The sequence below is a fragment of the Podarcis liolepis genome (assembly GCF_965112155.1).
Source record: "Podarcis liolepis genome assembly, chromosome: 8".
Taxonomy (NCBI): domain Eukaryota; kingdom Metazoa; phylum Chordata; class Lepidosauria; order Squamata; family Lacertidae; genus Podarcis; species Podarcis liolepis.
In genome coordinates this window covers 38,020,395-38,042,602 of record NC_139560.1, presented here as the reverse complement: position 1 = coordinate 38,042,602, position 22,208 = coordinate 38,020,395, and the positions used below count along the sequence as shown (strand labels likewise).

The 22,208-nt window shown below is 37.9% G+C and overlaps 1 protein-coding gene across 29 annotated transcripts in view; it reads right to left on the bottom strand.

The window, feature by feature from the left end:
* Positions 1 to 6,939: 6,939 nt before the first annotated feature.
* PLAG1 (PLAG1 zinc finger) overlaps positions 6,940 to 22,208 on the bottom strand; it is a 34,193-nt gene continuing 18,924 nt past the window's right edge. For 16 of the 29 annotated variants that reach the window (XM_083517960.1, XM_083517971.1, XM_083517949.1 and 13 more), the window contains 4 exons: positions 22,099 to 22,208; positions 18,351 to 18,454; positions 13,640 to 13,998; positions 6,940 to 13,109 (listed from right to left, as the gene is read on the bottom strand). In XM_083517960.1, the coding sequence (XP_083374086.1) occupies positions 11,846 to 13,109; positions 13,640 to 13,881 (1,506 nt within the window). In that variant the 5' untranslated portion in view covers positions 13,882 to 13,998; positions 18,351 to 18,454; positions 22,099 to 22,208 and the 3' untranslated portion in view covers positions 6,940 to 11,845. Of the gene's footprint in view, positions 13,110 to 13,639; positions 13,999 to 18,291; positions 18,455 to 22,098 lie in introns of all 29 variants that reach the window. The other 13 variants (XM_083517962.1, XM_083517963.1, XM_083517964.1 and 10 more) reach the window with 7 other exon arrangements.

The following is a 22,208-nucleotide window of genomic DNA, read 5'->3' as shown; positions in this document are numbered from 1 at the left end:
GGTTCTAATGCTGTTCTGGTCCTTTGTATTGCATTTGAAGGCTGTAGCTAAATAGAGCAACTTCTAGTGGAGTTTAACAACTGAATGACAGGTAGAAATTCAATAGGCACTGTACTCTTGATGCTAGGAAGAGTCATAACTTAAATTTCTGCCCGTTGTTCAGCACATTCAAGACAGAAGGGCTTTCTCAGAGAAAAGTTGCAACCTTGCGAAGCTATATGGCTCTGAGCATAAAAACCTAAGAGCCTGCTGAATCAGCTAATGGCCCATCTAATCTAGCATCCTGTTCTCGCAGTGGCCAGCCAGATGCCTGCAAGCCAGAAATGAGTGCAACAGCATTTTGCTCACCTGTGGTTTCCAGCAACTGGTACCCAGTAGCAATCAATATTGATTCAGTCCCAAAATTGTGCCTGAAACCAGATTGAGGTGGATCTAAATAATCTGTATCCCCCAGGAACTTCTGCAACTGCTCAGCCATTATTCTCTCCACCACCTTGTCCCCAAAAGGGGTACAGTGGTCCCTCTGGTTATGTACTTAATTTGTTCCGGAGGTCCGTTCTTAATCTGAAACTGTTTTTAACCTGAAGCACCACTTCAGCTAATGGGGCCTCCCGCTGCCGCCGCACGATTTCTGTTCTCATCCTGAAGCAAAGTTCTTAACCCGAGGTACAATTTCTGGGTTAGCGGAGTCTGTAACCTGAAGCGTCTGTAACCCGAGGTACAACTGTAATTGCAGCTGGGTGGTTGTTATTATAAATTATAGGAACTGGAATGGGCTTCTTTAGGAGTGAACACACTGCCATTTGTTTAAGAGAAGCAGGCATCATTCCATCACATAAAGATGCACTCACCACAGCCTGGTTGTGCACACGGTTCATGAGAGCAAGAAGCACATCTTTGTAAGAGTCTTGTCCAAATCATTGGGCCACGTAAATTGAAACTGATCCCGCAGAGCATGGGAATTGTATATAACACCTCAAGTGGAACTGCAATGACGGTGACACCCAAGGCACTATGGAGCTGAGTTACTTTATCCTCAAAGTGCTGTGAAAACTGATCACAGCATGCTGCTGAGTGCTCCAGAGGTCCGTCTACCACTTCTGGTAATGATCAGTCTTTGGACTATCCAAAACAACTCTGCCAGACAGCTCTTTGAGGATGCAATAGAGGCGGCAAAGTACCATATTTTTTGCTCTATAAGACTCACCTTTTCTCTCCTAAAAAGTAAGGGGAAATATGTGTGCGTCTTATGGAGCGAATGCAGGCTGTGCAGCTATCACAGAAGCCAGAACAGCAAGAGGGATTGCTGCTTTCACTGTGAGATTCAGAATCTTTTTTTTTCTTGTTTTCCTCCTCCAAAAACTAGGTGCGTCTTGTGGTCTGGTGCGTCTTATAGAGCGAAAAAATACGGTAATTCTCTTTTGTCGCCTTCACTGCTGCTTTACAGGTAGCATTCTGTGACTGAATAAGCATTCAGTCAGCTTTGGAGTGAGTTTTCCACCACCTGCGCTCTAGTTGTCTCCCATTGTGGGTCTTCAGCATGATCCAGTAGGGCTGATCTTAGGTTTGTAAGTGTATTCAGGATTAGATTAAGTCATTTGCCCTAGATCTTAAATTAGCTTTTTAAACTTGCCATAGTATTACTATGAACTTGTTAAGATTCATTCCTACAAGGAGCCCTCATTTTCAACCCCCCGCGTCTTTAAAAAATTCTTTTTCTTAAGCTGCTTCACTGAAAGTACTTCTCTGCTTTTCAGCAATTGCTTGCAATTATATCAGAATGAGAGGTTATGAAATGCCACAGAGAATTCATTATCAATCAGAAATTTTACCTTGCTATCACACTGCACCCAAGGAAGTACATTCATATTGGGCTCTTTCACAAAGTGTTGCTCCATGCAGATTTCACCACACCATGAGCAACAAATATAATTGTGGGATGATGACACAATTTAGGTGTCATTTTGTGATTTTCTAGATCAACTGCTACAAAGCTGTGTATATTCAAAATGCTTACTTGGGACTTTCAGATGAGCATGAGCACAAGTTAAACTTGTGTGTGATATGACACAGGCATAAGTAAATGCCTGGTCTTTATAGATGAATATAAGTTTCAGTTTCTGATGTTACTTTTGAAATGACAAGAGATTGTGTGTACTGTACTTTTCAAATTGCTTTCAACTTTGCTAAGTAACAATTTGTTTTATTTTTTCTTAATCACACGAGGCTTCTCTAAGGCCAAAGCAGAATTAGAGCTAGAGAAATGTGTGGCAAAAATTAGACAAAAGATTGCAGCATTTTAAAGACAATATGCAATTTCAGTAGATCTCCCAGAGTGTTGCACAGGATTCAGTTGTTCTTTTACCAGAGCCGATCTGTGTAGTAGCTAAGCGTGTGAGCTGTGTGCTGTGAAGTCTTTAGGTCATTCTCACTTCTGCAATATGTGGTCTTGGGTGAGTCACATTTCCTCAGTGTCACCCTTCTTCCCTTACACCTGTCATTATAGGATAACAGGGCTGACCTATCTTACAGGGTTCTTGTAAGGATGCTGCAGTCTTGTGCGCACTTAGTTGTGAGTGAGTTCCTTTGAAATAAGCGGAGTAAACAAAAATCCAACCCGGCTGTGGGATAATGCACCTGAATCTCTTCACCCACCATATATACGTATGGTAAGCAAAATGCATGCATATTAGAAATGTACACATAAATTAGTATTTTGCTGCTTCAAAACCTGCCTTGTTGAATTGTATAAAGGAGGCTGCCTTACCTGGGAATGACACCACACACCTGATCAGGTCCTTTTTCTGTGTGTTGCCCCATCTTTCTCTCTTTCTCTGCCAATCTTTCTCTATGGGCATATGAAATTAAGGCTAATGGGCTTAATACTGAAAGCACTGGGGTTTGGGTGCTCACACTATGCTGCTGAAACCCACCTCTCCCCTTTCCAGCTAATGTCAAGAAGGCAGTGAAGGTTCCAAAGTTTATGTCTAGGTACAATGATTGACTAGATATGGCAATACAGAGGTGTTATTAGGCGTTAGGAAAGCTATTCTGGGATGAGTTGTACACTGGCTAGAACTGTATTCTCTTTGAGACATCCTTTTGGCAGTTCAAGGGTACCCCTGGAAAAAGTAAAATTGGCTACTATCATGTATGGTTGAGTTTATCAAAAAGTTCTCAAGCCAACCTCACCTTTTTATTTTTTGACAGTTACTAGTTGCCCAGATCATGGCAATGCCATAGACCAGGATTAGCCAATTTGTTGCCCTCCAGAAGTTCTTGGACTAAAATTCCAAAAACATTTGCCAGTAGTTGACAAAGTTATGATTTCCTCATTGACAAGCTGGTAAAATATGGACTGGACACAACTACTGTTGGGTGGATCTGCAGCTGGTTGAAAAACTGACCGCCCCTTAAATTTATTTAATATTCTGTAGCAGCCTGGAGTTCCACAGGGCTTTCTTAGGCTCTGTGCTATTCAGTATTTTTTATAAAGACATATAAAAGACTTCAAAGGTGTTGAGGAGATGCTTTTAAAATTTGTAGACACAAAGCTGGGAGGGGTGGCCAACACCATAAAATCAGAATCAAGATTTAATAATACGTTGACAGGTAGGAACATTGTGCCAAAACCAGCAAGATGAAATTCAACAGAAAGAAAAGCCCTGCATTTAAAGCATCAAGAATTTATGACACAAATATAAGTTGGGGGACAATTTGCTTTAAAAATATGTGTGTCTTCACCTTAAATTTTCAATATTATTTTAAAAACTCTGAATGCTTTTTTTGAGCACTGTATTTGAGGATTGCCTCCTACCATGTGAACATGCCTGTCCAGTACGTTCATAATCTGAGGCCTTACAACACATCCTCTAACTTTCAGACGTTTGGCTAGGTGGGTTGCAGCAGAGGGTCTTTATCGTTAAGTCATGGAGTTTGCAGAACTCCCTTTCTGAAGAGGTTTGGTTGGTCTCTTGTGGTTTTTTAGGCAGGCTGAAAAAAAATTCTTCCAATGTATATTGATAGCTTTAAAAAAATGCTATTTTTGATGTATTTGTAAATATATATTATAGCCAGGGGCACTTTTTATGGATAAAAGGAGAAATATAAATATACACACAGTGCTGGTGTTAACCTTTAAACCTTTAAATGGCTTGTGGTCAGGTTCCGAAAAGCCAATCTCCTCACATATGTATCTGCCCTGACCCTGAGATTATTTTCTGAGGCTGAGGCCCTCCTCTGTGTACTCCCCCCCCCCCCATATAAGGCAAAATGAGTTGCTAGTAAGCAGCAGATACTTTTGAAGGGATACCTCAGTTGCGGAATGTTCTCCCCAGAAAGACTCACCAGACCCTTTCAGTGCCAGGTTTTATTTTCCAGGCTTTCCAGTTAAAACAAGCATGTGCTCTTTGTTTCTGGTGCTTTTATACTTATATATGCTTTTTCTGTGCACCAGAGAACTTATTTAATGGGTAGTATTAAAATGTTGTTCATAATATATAAATGTATATAATGAGACTGGATATTTGCTTCCTGAGTCTTCTGAGATCTTGCTGTCATAGTCAAAAGTTAGCTAGGACAAATTATATAGTTACATTTAATTTCACTTATTAGTGGCAGAAAATGTGTTAGAAAGTAGCTACGAGTTCAGATGTCAAAGATGGCTAATAAAGAATTGGGACTTTAGTTATAGAAACGGATAAATTTTTTAGGAAGTAACACTTTATACAAAAAGTGGCATTAACTAATTTGGACTTATTATAAATAAGCTTAAATTACTGAAAAAAATGTGGCCTATACAGATAATATGTAGCATACTGAAAGCATTGTTTGTTAAAAAATGGTATTGAGCAAGTCACTTTAAGACTTCTTATTGTGTGCTTAGTAATGTTAACAAAAAAGACTGATACAATGTATCTACACAAGGGGGCAACCTTGTATTTTGTCTGGCTTGAATTTTTGATGAAACCGATTGATGAAATCAACCATTTAAAAGAACTATACGATTCCCCAGTATTTTAGTACTCTTTTCATCAGACATGAAAAAATCATGTATAAATTTGTATTCTAGGAATGATAGAATACAACCCCACCCCATCTCGATATGGTTACATCCAAGCATTGGATAGTTCTGAGGTTTTATTCAGAAATATTTTAAATGGACTGCTCTGTACAACAGGTGATGTGAGAACCACCAAAACAAAAACAAAAGAGAACAAAGTTTATAAGTACTATATTAAACATTTGCTATGGTGAAATACAATATAGTTTACTCTGTCTATTAAAACATGTTTTCAAGTCATTTGCAAACAGCAAAAGGGCTTTGAAACTGCTGCAAGTTCCCAAACATCTGACCACTAGCACTTCGAAACCCCTTGCAAGGGATTTTGATTGGTGGGCAGTGGTGCCCACCTGCCAATCATCTGGTGTCATGTAATTAACAGGTGGACAGCAGCACTCACCTTTCCAGTCTCACCTGCGAAACTGATCTTTTAAGGATTGTTATATCCATTTGTCAACATAAATTGCTATATACCATGTCAGACCATTGGTCCATCTGGCTCAATATTTTCTATACTCACTGGCAGCAGCTCTCTTTCACTCCATCCAAAGATGCTAGGAACTGAATATGGGACCTTCTGCATACGGCGTATTTGTTATACTACTAAGCTCCCATCTTCCCTGTATCTTCAGCATGCAGCTTTTGCAGACATTAACAGATTTGAGCAAATGGTTTTCAGGCTGTGTCCTGGGGAACTGTTTCTTAAAATGAGATGATCAGTTGCTGAAGTAGTCTACCACTACTTCTCTTCCTGTATAATGCATGGCTATACGAGTGTAGAAAGTAAGTTACACAGCAAGCCTCCGCAGACCTGACTTAGTACTACATTATGTATGGAGTGGGTGTTCTACCATAATCTTTGCAAAGAGAAAGTCAATATGATTTCAATTCAAAAAGTCCATGCTTTCTATAGGGAATTAAAATGCTGCAAGCCAACACGAACAGTATCTGTGATAGTTAGTTGGAGAAATGCAGTACTGCAAATGGTGGCTACTGTTGTTTCTGCTAGGAGGCAGTGGCATATATATTCCAGTGATAAGGAAAGAAAGTTGAGAAATGGTACCAAGCATTACAAGGAACTTTGTAATGAACTTTGCTGGGTTTCCTCATTCAGCACACCAGATGGATGTTGCTATTAGCAAAAAATAAGGTAGACAGGCCTAAATGTTAACTGTTGTCCCATGCTTACTAACTGCAAGAGTAGGTATCTGTAAGCACTATACAGAAAACCTGTGTTTAGGAAGCATTTCTGGCAATGCACTCAGGAAGGTAGCTGTGACTTTGTCACCCAAGGAAACCTATGAGCTACACTACTGTTATGGCTTTGAAGATTACTATGCACAGCATGGTTCCATTGCTATAAAATGATTCATAATCTATTTAAAAGGGTAATGTTTTGTAGCATAATTCAAATGCTGTAAAGTATGGGTGATTAATTTGCAACCCTCCAGATTTTTTGGACTCAGTTCTCATCAACCTCAGTCATCAAGGCCAATGGTCAGGGATTATGGAAGTTGTAGTATAACAGCATCTGAGAGGGCCACAGTTTAGTTACTCATATTATAAAGAATTACTTAAAGCAACAGTAATTTTAACCAATGATATGATGAATTTAAAAATGGTGAAAATGGTTCAGATAAACCTGTCAGCTCCAGCCACAAAATCTTGATAGTGCCTAAATTTAGAGTGATGTCACTACTTTGCCAGAGACATTTTTGAGACTTGTAATATAACCAAATTTTGAACTGAGGGTACCCATAATCTTCCATTAGCTGTCAATTTACTATCTGCAAATAAGAAAGGTTCTTGGAATATGTTAAGTTCACAGCCTTTTGCATAATCACACACACACACCATCATACTTAATTCCAGGCATATTTTGTACATAACTAAAACCATTCTGTTTTATTGATATTTTGTGGAGTTCACATATTTTTGTACAGCAAACATAACACTGTAGGCCACAAGAAGCTGCAGCACTATTGTTTAATAGCAGCAAGTTATATTTTTATCAGGGTATGTGGACAATAAATAGTCTGTTTCTTTGGATATGAATGTCTAAAATGAATTTCTGCTGCAGCTTCATAATGTGATAGCTATTTTACAGAGCTTATACACAAAAATATATATGCAATCTTTTGTCTATATTTTATACAAATACAACAGTAGTTTGTGAATACATTTTAAAGTACATATACATGATAAGCAACTCAATTTCCCATATCACAGGATAGTAATTTTAAATGAAATACACAAATTCAGTCTGGAATGCATTTTTCTATTTTGACTCAAAATCTGTATCATTAAACATTTTATCACACAAGTCCAAACATTTCTCACTATCTAAAAATATAAGTTTCAGCAATCCAAGTCAGGTTCAGGTGTCATTCTTTTTATATTTCCCCCCAGTTTGTTAATATTCAAAGGGCTCTTAAAAACAAGTATGTTCTTCACTTCACACCATATCAAAAGCCCCCCCATTTCATCTATCATCTTCTAGTTTTGAGAATAGGTTCATTTGGGTACAAATTTACATGTCCAAGTTTCTCCTTTTGCAAGTGCATATGAATACATGGTGGTGTACAAAATTCATTAATGACAAATTAAGTCACAGTATAAAAATATATCATACATCTATAAATCTAGTATAGGCCTTTCTCTATGGATAAAAATACATCAGTCTGAATGAGACAGGGAGGTCTGTAGCACCATGAGAGGAGTTGTATCCCAAGTTATATTAGCAGCATGATCCACTATAATATATTTGCATGAGTGTTTCTGAGAAAATAAACATTCATTCTGGTTCAACTGTACCACTGAAGCTTATACTGAAAAGTGTTTGCATGCAGTTAGCAATAGTTCTGTGTCAATTTTAGGGTTAAATACTTACAAAAAAAACCATGGCCTTCCAGCACATGACCACCCCTTTAAGAGTTAGGGGACTATAAACACTCTTTTTTTATTACTGTGACATCACTTTAAATTGTCTTCCTCTATAGTATCAAATAAGTGGCTGTTTTCATTGTAATATGACAGAATGCAGATAGGCAGCTGAACCTACATGGCATACTTCATAGCAAACAATGTATAGACTTTATTACTAAGAGGCACGTTATTTTAAGCTGCTAAACCAGTGTATGAGACAAATAATTAAGAGCTTAAGTCTTCTCTTTATACTAAAAGGCACAGGATCAACCCTATGTTGAATTCCAGCAGCAGCATAGCTATGGTAGGACATATCTATCCAATACTGCATCTTAAATGTTCTGAAGGTTACAATCCTACACACACTTACTTGGAAGTAAATTCCATTGAATTCAGTGGGTCTTCCAAGTAAAATACACATAGGATTGAGCTATAAGGCTGTGCTCCTGTGCCTAATTTCACACATGTAATTCCCACTGAAATGTATGGGACTTAGCATTAGTGGGCACATGACTGCAACCTCTAAGATTTCAGAGTATACACTTAACTATTGTTGACTATTCAATTTTTGGACTGGTATGAAATGGCAGTAGAAGACTGCAGTAGAAACATGTAAACCTAGGAATCCACTGTAAAACCCTTTAAAAAGACACACTGGTTTTGTGCAATATAGCAAATTGATACAAAAACACTTTTAAGATGTACCTGTTAAAAGTTACAATGTTTACCATTCTGTACCCAAAGCATTATACCAAAAGGCCCACGTATGTCATCTAATGGCACTTGAAAAATTATAATAAAAGTTTTTTTTAATAATAGAAAGCATAACCTGTAAGAAATTCTCTTTTATAAGATTTAGGTTTTCTTTTTGAAAGTGCTATATCTTGTATTATGTGTAACACAGAAGTTGATCGAGCTTTAGTTAAAAAACAACAACAAAAACAGCCTACAATACATAGAGCTCACTAGGCAAAAATCCTGAAAATATGTACTCTTAACATTCATTATTAGCTTAATAAAGCAATCAGGTCTGGCTCATGTTTTTAGTCAGTATAGTCATAAAGCACTAATGTGTAAATATTGCCTACGCTGTCATTCTGCTTCCATATACTCCCACACCTTACTTCAGTGACAGAAACACAAGGTGTAGCCATCTGCTGAAGTACTAACTGAATGAGGTTCAATATCTTGTCAGAGGTCCCTACTACTATAATTTGAAGTGCACCTGTGTCTCTAATTAAAACCATCTTACAACCTGAGGGAACTGCCGTAACAACATGGAGCCTTCATATGTATTAAGGAGTACTGGAAAAACTAGTTTTTTATTTTTTATTTTTTAAAAAACAAGTTAACCAGCAACTAACACTGAAAACAGATAATATTGTCGTGACATGCTTTGTACATACCATCCCTGTCAAACACCATAAGCAATGTAGTGGTAAGCCTCTATTAGAAAGTTCAACTCACTTCTGAAATGGGTGAACAGCTTTTTCAAATAGTCACCTGCTGGTGTTTCCCCAGTAGCACACAAAACTACTGAGTGTGTGAAAAAAATGGGACAGAGAAGGCCAGTCCCTCAGGTACCGATTGGGAAAGGTGTTGAATTCCTTCAACATCTACCAAAACAGCATGGAAGGAGGTATACTTTTCTCATAGGACATGACTCCTTTCAAGAGATAGTATTTCCATCTTTTCTACTACTATACTACTACTAATCATAATCACAATTAAACAATTTTCTATTTGCTTTGTCATTTGGACATAAAGTAAGTTTGTAATATTTCCAATTTTCTTCTGATGTGTTCCTCTCCCCTCCCTTAAAATGATGGTGCTAAAAGGCTGGAAAGCAATATTGAACAAGTCATTCCACTGAAGCTGTATTTAAGCAACCTGTTTCATAGAAACTAAAGGAAGCAATCATGCAGCAGAGCTAAAGTCTACTTTGAGAAAGTCTTCTCCCAGCATATTGGAGCAGCTTGCAGAATTTTGAAACTGTATTTTCCTTATTAATACACCCCTTTTTAATGCCTTTGGAACATAAACATTTATAAAAAGTTACCATTCAGTAATAAAATTTAAATACATCAGTATAAAATAGTAAAATCACACCTGCATATTGTTCCTACGATAAAAAAGTAGGAACTAATGATACAAATAGGAGCCAAAGCTCCTTAATGGGAGCAACTTTTGTTTCTGTGAAGTATATTAAGGTCAACCACTTAAAACCTTGTATTCATTTACACAAATGATTGGAGATAATTATGCCAAGGAATAGAATTTTACCAAGTTACAGCAAAACTACATTTTGCATTTATATATCACAGTTTTTCCCTCTTTTGGTTATTGGGGTAGGAAATATAAGAGGGCATTTTGAAAAGCAACAGCACTTTGACATACAGCATGAGTAGCCATTTTGTTGTTAGTTTTCCCAAACACCCTTTTATATTAGGTAAAAGTGGCATAAGCAATATGCTTTTACTTCACTCCTAAGAGTCCTGTTATTAATTATTGGCAGTGAGAAAAATCACTAGCCAAATACCCAGGCGTGGTAAGTGTGATTACCATCTGCGTTGTTACTTAGGGTGACATTACACACCATGAAATATAACTCAAGAGATCCGCTCCAATGATAATATGGAAAAATGTATTTGCCAGTTTACATTCATTTTTTGACTGCAAACTAAACATCAAATTGACATCATATAAAAAACTTTCTGTCTCGGCTTCGCCCCATCTTTCTGATGAGACTGCTAAAAATGATTATGGAAAAGGTAACGTTAACATGGATTTTATTTGATGCTTTCTGCTTACTTACTGAAGGAATTAGTCAGCAGAACTGGAAGAAGGCACTTGTTAGCAATTCCTCGTTCCAGTGCAGCTTCCCTGCCCCACAATGGTTGCTGTAAATCTGGTCCGGAGGGTCTGGCACAGATGGTCTGGGGTGCAGGGGAGTTCAGGGGAGAAGGGAAACTGCCACAGATGCCTCCCTCCTCCATTCTGCTGATGGATTTCTTTCATCAGTGAGTGAGCAGAAAGCATTGGATACGTAGGATACTCATTGGATACCCAGTGAGCAGTAGTCAACCATGTTTGACTCAGAATAGTCCTATTGAAATTAATAGACCTAACTTAATCATGTTCTGTAATTTCAAAGAGTCTACTCTGAGTAAAAACTTAGTTGAATACCACCCAATATTTTTATTTGAAGGTCAGCTCTTACATTTTGTCTCTTTTAAAACTTCCCAATCAGGCATACCTTTCTTACCAAATTATAATACTTTGTAATTGCACTTAAGTGAGAGGTTTCTTCCTCTCTATTCTTGTGAAGTTATTTAAGCGTAAGTGGTAGGTCCTTCAGACCTTTGAAGAAGACTACACATAAAAACTTTCTCATACAAGAGTAACACATTTCCTTATTTATAAATCATGATTTTTAGTTCATGAACAAGGCAAAAATATTCTGAATTTTTCACAGACATCTGTATTAACAGTAATGTTTTGTTCCTAGTCTTGAAAGTATCAAAATAGCCACAATTCCACTGACAAAGTGAATTATCAGATCTTAATGAAATTTTAAACAAGGGATACATAACGTTTAGTGGGAATGGTTTCCTTTTCCTTTTTTAAGTGTGGGTCTATTGGCAGTGAGAATACAGAGACTTAAAAAACACACACAGAGTAAACAACTGTGAATGAACACATTCAAAATATTTTAAAAGTTAATTTGAATTTCATACTGGCTTAATGAGATTGGTACTGTACAAAAGTAGATTTACAAATGACATAGTAGGCACTACATTAATAATAGTAATCTAAGGCATTTCTACAAATAAACCTGTCACAAGGCAATTTTTCACCCTATTGGAAAGCTTGATGAAAACGTGGTAAGGTTGTGGTTGTGTTTAAACTGCTTGTGAAAGCTGCTGATAATGAATGCAAAGACCCAAGGCCTATACCATTACCAGGGTCATGTGGATCTTGTGCCTGTGGAGGAAGCTGCGCCATAGATGAATGTGCTTCCTCTTGCGTGTAACTCATTCCAAGATTTCCTACAGAAACAGAAGGATTAAAAGGAGGTCCATTTACAGGTATAAAATTGAATAACTGAGAGAAGTCCAGTGATGGGGTGCTTAGAGGTTCACTAATAGAAACTGAACTTTTCGAAAGGGAAACATCCCCAGATCCATCATCTAGTGGTCCTACTTGAGGATCCAACCCTAATTTAGATGAAGATGCTTGAGAATCTTGGGATGAAGAAGGCATACCACTTTGCAGTTCCATTAAGTAACTTTCAATTTCCCCTTTCAATGGCTGCTCTTTATCAGTCATAGAAACTGTATATGAGGTAGAACTGAGTGGATATTTTAGAGAGAGCTGGTGAGAAGGATGGACAGATTCCATATCTATTGGACAAGGCATTCCTAAAGGTAATGATGTGGCAACCATTTGGTGTGCAGATGTTGAGCTCTGCATGGACTGAATCTGAGTATTGTAGAGATTTAATTGCAAAGTGTTTGTAAATGGCTTTGATGTCAGTTCACTGGAAGATAAAGACATCACTGGAAGTAACTCGTCCTTTATAGGCACAGAAACATTGCAAGGAAATGGGTCTAGTAGATCCATTGGCTCTGTTTTGACCTTCAGAAGTTCTTGGTTGTGACTTTTCTTCATATGCCGTGTTAGGTGATCCTTCCGGCCAAATCTCTGTGCGCAATACTGACAGAGGAAGTCCTTTCTTCCAGTGTGCACTACCATGTGTCTCCGGACATCCTTTCGGGTGTAAAACCGACGATCACAATGTTCACACTGGTGCTTTTTCTCCTTCACTCCACCTGATGATTTGCCTGCATGAGTTTTTAGGTGCTCCAGCAACACCCCTGTGCTTTCAAATGTCTGCAAACATACTTTACAGGTGAGGTCACCACTTGTTGCAGCATGCAAAGCCAGGTGACGCTTAAACCCAAGCTTCGTGTTGTAGTTCTTTCCACATTCTTCACACTTAAAGGCCTCTTTATTGGGATTATGTGTATGTAGGTGATTCTTTAGGTGATCTTTTCGATGAAACATTTTCTCACAATAATTACACTTGTGGGTTTTCTCAGGAGAATGAGTAGCCATATGCCTTGAAACACAGATATATTCTGTAAGTAATTATTTTGATCAAAAAGTACACGTGTTCATTTAATGGCAGCTAAATACTAAACTATTTTTTTCAAACAAATATTTTGCAAAAGACATGTCACTATAGACATTAAATGCCATACTTAAATATACCAAATCACACATTACAAGCAATTTCATTTCAATTGACATTTTAGTTTGATGTTTAAGTTATTTTAATAATATATTTCATTATATATGAATATTTCAATTATGCCCATAGCAAAAATGCTCAATTCATACACTTCTTTGCAACATGTTTATACAACTGAAAAAAGCTTTAAACTCCTCTTTGAAAACACACACAAAGACTGAAAGATATTAGCTTGTAAAACTATGCACTATAGTTTATACTTCTACAATCTGATGTCTAAATTAACTAACATTTCCTCCCTGCAAATCAGCTGAAGTGTACACAGATATATACGTTTACAAAGCTTAAAATGGCCAACAAATGATAATATAATCTGAAAAATAAATAGAGTTTAATACCTTAGTAATTTGTACTTAGAAACAAAGGCCTTGGTGCAGTCTTGTTGTGTGCACTTGTAGGGCCTCTCTCCTGTGTGAGAGTATGAGTGAACCTTTAATTTCTCAACACTGTTAAAGGCCTTGTCACACAGTTGGCAAGGAAAGTTTTTTCTTGGTTTGGATTCACCACGCTTACGTTTCCCTGAAGGGACTTTCTGGGTATCTCTTACTTCTGACAAATCACCAGGAATGACAGTGGCCATCGCAGCCTAAACCAGGCCTTCTTGTTGGACACTTGGGAATTGCCCAACTCCACTAAATGATTTAGCTTTAGATGGCTTCTCAAGTTTCATGTGGTCGTTAAAGAAAGCAAAAGGGGACTGGAAAAAAAAATAAGAAACAACTATTTGTAACTACACTTAATTTTGAAGTTTACTTGCTATGTGATGTTTTTGAATAAAGCTTATATAAAATTAGGTTCAGCTGGTCTAATGTAATATATGTAGGCTCATTTAAGCTATTTATCACAGCTCATAATTCACTGCTCAGGATGGACAGAACCACATATGTGCTGAAACTACATCTTGCCATTCTTTTGAGGTTCTTGAGGCAATGTAGTAGTACTGCAAGAATTTATCTAAGCCTTAAATAAAAGTAACTGTTCCTATATTTCAGTAGAAAACAGTTTCGTATCTTTTATCAAATCAAAGTGATATTGCTAAGTGAGTGCCATCTACTGAAGAAAAAAAAGCACAATTCAAAAGGAATCTAGTCTGAAGCAGCACTGTAAACTGGACTAAAAATAATGGTGCATGATACAGCACTCCCATGACTATACTACTACAGAACTTTGGGGGAAATGCAAGTATGAATAGCCTTATACAAATTTTTTTATTGCCTGTGGAATACAAAATGCCAAGGAAAAGTCCCAGTGAACAGATAACTATAATGTCTAATCTAACTCAGCGTCTTCTGACCTTATAGTTATTTATGCACAGAGACTTCAAAATACAATGATGATGATATTAAGTGTATTCAATCATGCAAATCCTCAAATTGCATTTCAGAGTGCTATAGTCCTGAATGGTCTGTACCATGCAATTGTTCTTCATGTGTAGAAGACCCTAATATTAGCTACATAAGGATCTGACTGACAGCCAAGCTGTGGTGATTTAGTGCTCAGGAATTATATGGGCACAAGTATGTCAACATCTACAAGAGTTATCTAATCCTTGCTTTTAGTAACCATGAGCACTCTGCAATCCTCTATTCCTAACAGTACTGTTTTTCAAATATTAAAACTAAGCTGAGATCATAGATAGCAAGGCCCAAGAAGCTATTAAGGAAACAGATTGGAGGCTAGATATGCAACTGACAGATACTAAAGGTTTATAAGGAAAGACAAGCATAAGCATAGAAGGTACCGTAATAAGATTCACTCAGTGGTGTAGTTTGCATGTCATGGTAAAGCAAACTATGGCTTACTGAAACCAAGTGAATGTGACGGCTCCTGGAGAGAAGCTCACACCTGCTTTGCTCCTCCTCAAGCCTTTTAGCAGTATGGAGTGGCATCCCAACCCAAGATCATGATGTCTCCTCAACCACGATCTGTAACCAAAGGACAAATCCCAGGTTCAGAAGACACACTAAGCTGAACCTTGACTTAGCTGTTGCACCACACTGTGCTAAAAGGTTGGGGGAGGAGCCAGGCTCTTTTCTGGAGCCAACATGTTCATGCAGTTGCAATAAGCCACAGCTTGGGTTACAGTGATATGCAAACTAGGCCAGTTCCTCCTAACTGAACGATTGTCCGTAAAATCTTTGGTGCTTTCAAACAAACCATGTATTCTAATGAACACCTAGTTACCACCCAAATATTTAATCTGTATATAAACTTTTGAAAAACCTGATATTGTTTTAAAAACATCTATCAGTGGATAAAAAAATAAACCTACTTCTTGGGGGACTGGGAATGGCAAAATGTATAGATTAGCCTAGCATGTTTTTTGTTGTTTTATTGATTTCTGCACTTCACATTGTAAAAAGAAAATGATTTTGCTATTCATAATTTGTGCCAATGTCTTTCTAAACGAACTAGATAAATGATATAAGAAAAAAAATACCTCCCTTTGGGAAAAGTGGTAATAATTATCTCCAGGATGTTTTATCCACATGCTAAAACCTGGTAGTAGCAGATTCAGCTGGTTATTTGGGGAGCAACCCTCTACAGACATTAAATTCTAGATTTTTAGGCTTGGCTACCACTACACTTTAACATAAGGAAGTTCACAGACAGCAAGTTTCCTGTCTCTTCCACCCCCTTGCAGCCACCTGCCCTTCATGAAAAGCCTTTCTGGAAGTCATGGAAGCGGTGGTGTTCATCTGAATGCCCCTGTTGTACAGCAGCCTCATCATGGCTGTATAGTCAGGACCAGAATGCAAATTTGTGTGCTCCTGTCCTCCCGAGTGAGCATCCCTAGCCTCTGATATTTAGGGCTTGCTAAGATTGATATTATGCCTGCATCAGCAATTTCATTAACCACACTTAGCATCAACCACAGTTGATTTTTTATAAAGTGACTATTGAATATGTTGGTGCAGTTGCAATACCAATAGTTAGCCCAAAACTGATAGAGGGAGCCAGACCCATCTGAGAAGGCTCAAACCTCAGGGTTCAAGTTCTCGGGGAACTGCTGATCTCTCATGTACTCATGATTAGGCCACTGGGAAAGCCCAAAATAGTTCTAAGAGCTTTTTAACAGCAGAGAGGAAAGGGCAACTATGAAACTCACAACTGACACACTAACTGGGGGTGGGGTGAGGGACTACATTTTTTGATAAAATGGTACATTTTAATGCATCTTCCACAACAAACTGAATAACATACCCCTATTTGTTGTGCCAGATACTGATACTCTAAGGACGTCCTAAGTGAAAAGGAACTGAAGCTGTTCCAGTGACCAATTGTTGTGTCCCTCAATTAGCAACAAAAGCAAACAAGTGCAAGTCAAACTACAAATGAAAAATAAAGCACATTTAATTATTTGCCTGCCATCTTTCTAACCTTTCCTTATTGGTACCAATAATGTTTAATTAAGAAAATATGATTAAGTAGGAACTGGGAAGCAGAACATGCATTCCCAAAATTCAGTTGTGGGTTCCTATAAAAGTATTAAGCGAATGAACTGCAAAACCTAAGTGAGCAAAAAAAAATAATAAACTACAAGAAATGTTTATGGAAATACTTAATGAATTCAGAAAGAAAGCATAACATCTCATGGTGATTACTGCTTCATCATAATTCCGTAGCCTTATGGCATCTTCAAGCCCTATAAAGGAAGCTACACCTATAGTGAACTGCAATTTTATCTACCCACATAGATTTAGTGGTAAGATTTTCAAGGATTTGTCTCAATACAGTGATGACATTGAACAAATTGTAAGGCCTTAGAAGTACCTTGGAAAAGAACTAGAACTGCTGCCTTTTGATGTCAGGAAGTTGTGAGTAAGCTCAACCATATATGTTTGTGCATGTGTGTGTAATTGCTATTCTCAAAAAAAAATGGGTGAGACTATCTCAAGACCCTACATATAGCACAATCACCTGCACCGTGGACCACAGGTAGTGGTGTGTCCAGCTGTACAGCAGGAGGGGTATGACTGAAAAGAGAAAAACCAGTACAAGAAATGCTGAGCCCTTGCCCCAGCAACAGGTTTTTGTTCTTATTTTTGGCGACCAAAACCAGTCCCCCTAGCCACGTTTCATTTTGGTCTATGAGTTCAGCTACATGTAATGGATTGTGGGGCTCAAAAGCTAGGGACAATGAGTTCAGCAATCCTCTTTCACCACCTCTCTTTCACTTTAAATATACTGTGCTTTAGAGTTGCACTGCAGACCCATGTTTGAATGCTCAAGTCTACTGCTACTACATCTAGCTAAGGCCTCAAGAATATTTAATTTAAGGAGTTGAAACTATGTGCTGAATAAGAAAGATCTTTATTGCTCTGGAATCTAACCACTGAATTCATTACGATGATGCAAATGCTAATAAATTAAGTGCAGCTATGTCCTCATATAAAAACAGTTTCAGCAGGCAGGATCCAAAGAGGCGTGTGCATGCATGTACAGCACTTCCAAGAGTACCGGGGTGGGAAAGTTGATCTTCCCTTACAACTGCACCACCTTGTGCTCACTGAATTCTCTCCAGAGTGTGCCCTAACCGTTAGAAGCAGCTGGGAGGAGAGAGAGGGAAAGGAGAGGGATGCACGCAAGGAGCTTCAGTAGAAAGGGTGGATCAGTAAAGCCCTAGTGCAAACGTAGAACATTGCATATGGTCCTCTGGAGCCCAGCCATTTAAATTTGGTTATGCTGGTCCTGGAATAAATTTCTGATTAAACCACTCACTGGCTTATTATTTCTAGCTATCTAGATAAGCTAATTCAATTGTGGATGTACAGGCTGAGCAATGCAGACAGGATTTTAACATTAATGTTCAAATATTACACTTCTCAAAGACCAGCTGAAAAAATTTTGAGTCACAATGCCTATTTTCAGCTTCAGTATATTATTACTTATTCATATTTGTTCTTTCACAACTATAGGATGGATGATACAGTTATTAGAAACCATTTTAAATCTACGTTAAAAAACAATACTTTTATATATTTTGTACCATTTTAAAAGGTGTTCATACTCAAAACAGATTTATGGTAGCCTCTGTTCAGTGCACACCTGGTGATGGATAACGAAGAAAAACCTTCAGATTTTGGTCTTAACCAGTTCCACTGACATGTCTAGGAGCAAACCAGAATCCAGTGCTTCCCATTTTTGCTGATCTGAAAAACAAAGCAGAAGGGGCTAGACATTAGTGAAGAGGTTGACTTCAGAAAACAAGATATCAATGGGAAAGAAAAATAGCCTGTGCTCATACTTTTTATGTTATATAACAATAATTAACAGTAATCATGATCCAGATTTTCTGCATGCAAAGAACAACATATCTTTTCTCTAGACAGGACTAGAAGACAGCAAGTCAGAAGAGGAGATAAGCTAGAAAGCTAATATAGTCTTCTCCCACCCTTGGTGCTAAGACAACAGTGTTGCCCAACAGTACACTCCTCTTTCTGGCTGCATGCAATCTTCTAGTCTTCAGCAGACTAACAGCACCAGGAGTAGTTCTGCACATAGGATCCAAGTAACTGGATGTGCCCAGAGGAAGAATGTTCTGTGAGACACTGCCATTACATGAGAACCAGGACGGATGATAAGTCAGATGTAATCAATCTTCACTACTCTTCTTGTTTGCGTCCTCATTCCCTGTTCTGTTCCTTCCCCTTGATTCACTCACTTGTTTCCAGTCCTTTGCACATGGAATCAACATGCTTTACAATGGTCAATGCATACCAGCTTACCATTACTTTTTAATTTAATGCACGTAACTGATAATGGTGAATTACAAAAGGTAGTAATTCCATAAGCAACGGCAATACCATAAGCCAAATAACTCCAAAGATGAGAGTACAAGTGTTTGAGTTCCACTTTGAGGTGTGGGTGCATGAATGCATATGATTTGAATGAAGAAGTATCAGTTAGAAGAATAGTTAAGCACTCTTCCCCCATCCTGTCTCTTCACCAATCATACATGTCCCTGAAGTGGGGCTTCCAGTTATGAAAAGAGATAATGGGCAGCCATTACACGCACTTATACATAACTTGCTCCATCGTCTGCAAGTATGAATTGCAATATGGATCAAATTCAAATTCTTTTTTAAAAAAATAAGGACCCACCTTATTTTAAGTACTGTTAAACTGTTTTAATACTGTGTTTTAATTGTTGTAACCTGCCCTGGGACTTTGGGTGAAGGGCTGCTAATAAACTGTAGCAATAATAATACAAACAAAACAATTTCTCAATCCATTTACATTAGAGAGAACAAATTGACAAGACAAACAATGTTACTTTTCATGTGTTGGACAAAGATTAGCTTTAAAATGAAAAGATTACTGTATTAGTTTCAAAGGCCTATTCACATATAACACTAAGCCATGGGTTATCTCGGCAAAGTGTGATTTGTTCAGCCATCCGAAGCATGCCCAGCAGACTAACTATGGTTAGACTAACAAAGCCATGGTTTGTTGTTGGCATATGAATCATGACTTGTTTTTAACTATGGTTTGTCATTATGTCTAAATCCTGCAGCCTCACCTAACCATGGTTTGTTTGACAACCCCACCTCAGACTCTCACCAAAAATGGTCATCCCCACCATAGATACAATCATAAAATATAAAACTATAACATGCAATCTAAACAGTTTTAATAGGAAGCAACAAAAAACAGAGCAGACAATGTCTGAGAAATGTTAGAAGTACTAAAAGAAATAACTTATTTATTGAAAACAGCACTTAATTTTATGAAAACAGCACTTATCAAAGCGAACACTTCCATTCAGACAGATGTTCCTATTCTAGTTGGTTTCACATAAAAATTGTTTAATTAGGGTGAACACATGAAGACCAAAATGTAATACTTATTCCAGTACAATTTTTATTAATGATTTACAAAAAAAATTCACACATCAGATACAATTTATATGTTCAAGTTAGCAATGTATTATTGTTAATACATTGCACATATTTAGTGTACTTAATAATAATGATAGTAATAATAATAACAATTTTAATATTTATACCCCGCCCATCTGGTTGGGTTTCCCCACAATGCATCAAAGCCAACATTGAGATAATGGCGAAAGGTCATCAACACACACGTGTCTGTGATAAAAGTCTTGATTTTTTTTAGATTTTAGATTTTTGCAGGTGTAGTACTACTATCTGGCACCAGCACAGCCTGCAAAAAGCAATCTCACTGAAGCTACTATTCAGGAGACATCCCAGTCCTCTGGACAGGCTTTTCAGAGAGTCATAGAATTGTAGAGTTAGAAGGGACTGTGAAGGTCATTTAGTCCAACTCCTTGCAATGCAGGAATCTTTTGACCAATGTGGTGTTCAAACCCACAACCCTGAGATTAAGAGTCTCCTCTTCTACCAACTAGATACAGTAGGGAACTACAGTGAGAAGAGGAAAAAGAAAAACTCTGTTTTGTGAGGTTCCTCCCACATTTGGTTATCAAGATAAAAACACAGTGCCCTTTTCTCTCTCTCAAAATGATAACATTGTAAAACGAAGTGTATAATATCAAGTTGTGATTTTATATCTAAATAATCATTTCCCTCACCCCAATGACACTCACACTTTGTTTGGATATAACTTTTAAACTACAGGGGAATCCCTACTTACACGGGGTTCCATTCTGGGACGCACACGAGTGGGGATTCACCCATTCTGCCCTGCCCTTTTTTATCGCCATTTTTGGCACATGTGTCAGCAGGAGCACACATGCTGATTGTGCGCAAGTTGGGAGACATCTGTATATTACTGCTTCTTAATCATATATTTCAGTTTAAATTTTTTTGGACATATTTATTAAGGCATATTTCTGCAGGGGGTTTTTTGTTTTGCTTTTAACAGACTGGATCAAATGCCAGTACGTTTATAGAACCAGAAAGTATTCTTGTTCAAAATATTACAAAACAACCCTCAACACTGGGCATATAAGAGTATTAACAGACTTGTTAGATCAGATGAAGTCTAGTGCAGCTTTGTTTTCAATGGTGAATAGCCAGATGCTTCTGTTCACAATCAAGACATGAATATGATTCTATTTCCCACCTGCAAGTGTCCCTAGCATCCAGTATGGAGAGTTATACTGTCTCTGAATGTGGGTTTAGATATTATGGTTGATAAGAAGTACCTTCAATTCGCAGAGCTGTGGTAGAATACTAAAAAAGATCCATGTAAAGGTGGTACAGGACTGGTAGGGTTTATAGCATTCCCACTTCTGGGAGGCATCAGCCATCCCTGCTTGTAAACATGGGAATGCACCTATAATTATAAATGTGAATAAAAGTCAATGTACAACCTAACTAAGAGCTCGTCCACTTGTTCTGTGTCTAAAAAAAATGGGGCCGGTCTGAGTGGTATTCTGCTGGTCCCGTGCTTTCTAGGCCTGGGTCTGAATGGCTATGTGTTGGCCCCCCAGCTTTCGCCTAGGAAACACACTCTTGACTGCTGAATAGGAAAAAAACAACAATCCACAGAAAACCCAATTGCAATTTGGTCTGATTCAGTGGTAAACTGGGGGTTTCTCTGGGGAAAAGCAGCGGGACAAATGGAGGTGTGGATGAGACCCTAAAAGGCATCATGATATGACGCGTCATGCTTGGACGAAGGAGACCAGAATCCTAAATCAGTTAGTCCATTTAAAGAATGAAATATTGTGCCCATTTTTCAGTCAAACACACCTGACCAGATTTTTGTAAGCATAAAAGGAATCATCCTCAGGAATACCGGATTACATATGTAATAAAAGTTTGTTAAAGCAAAAACATAAAAAATAATAAAAAAAACCTTCACCCACCTTTCAAGCCAGACATGTAAATAACCACTTGCCTAGATATGTAGCAGCTCACAGGCAAGTGGGAACTCAGAACTCTTGATCTGCAGTACATCCACATCTCGTGTCTAGCC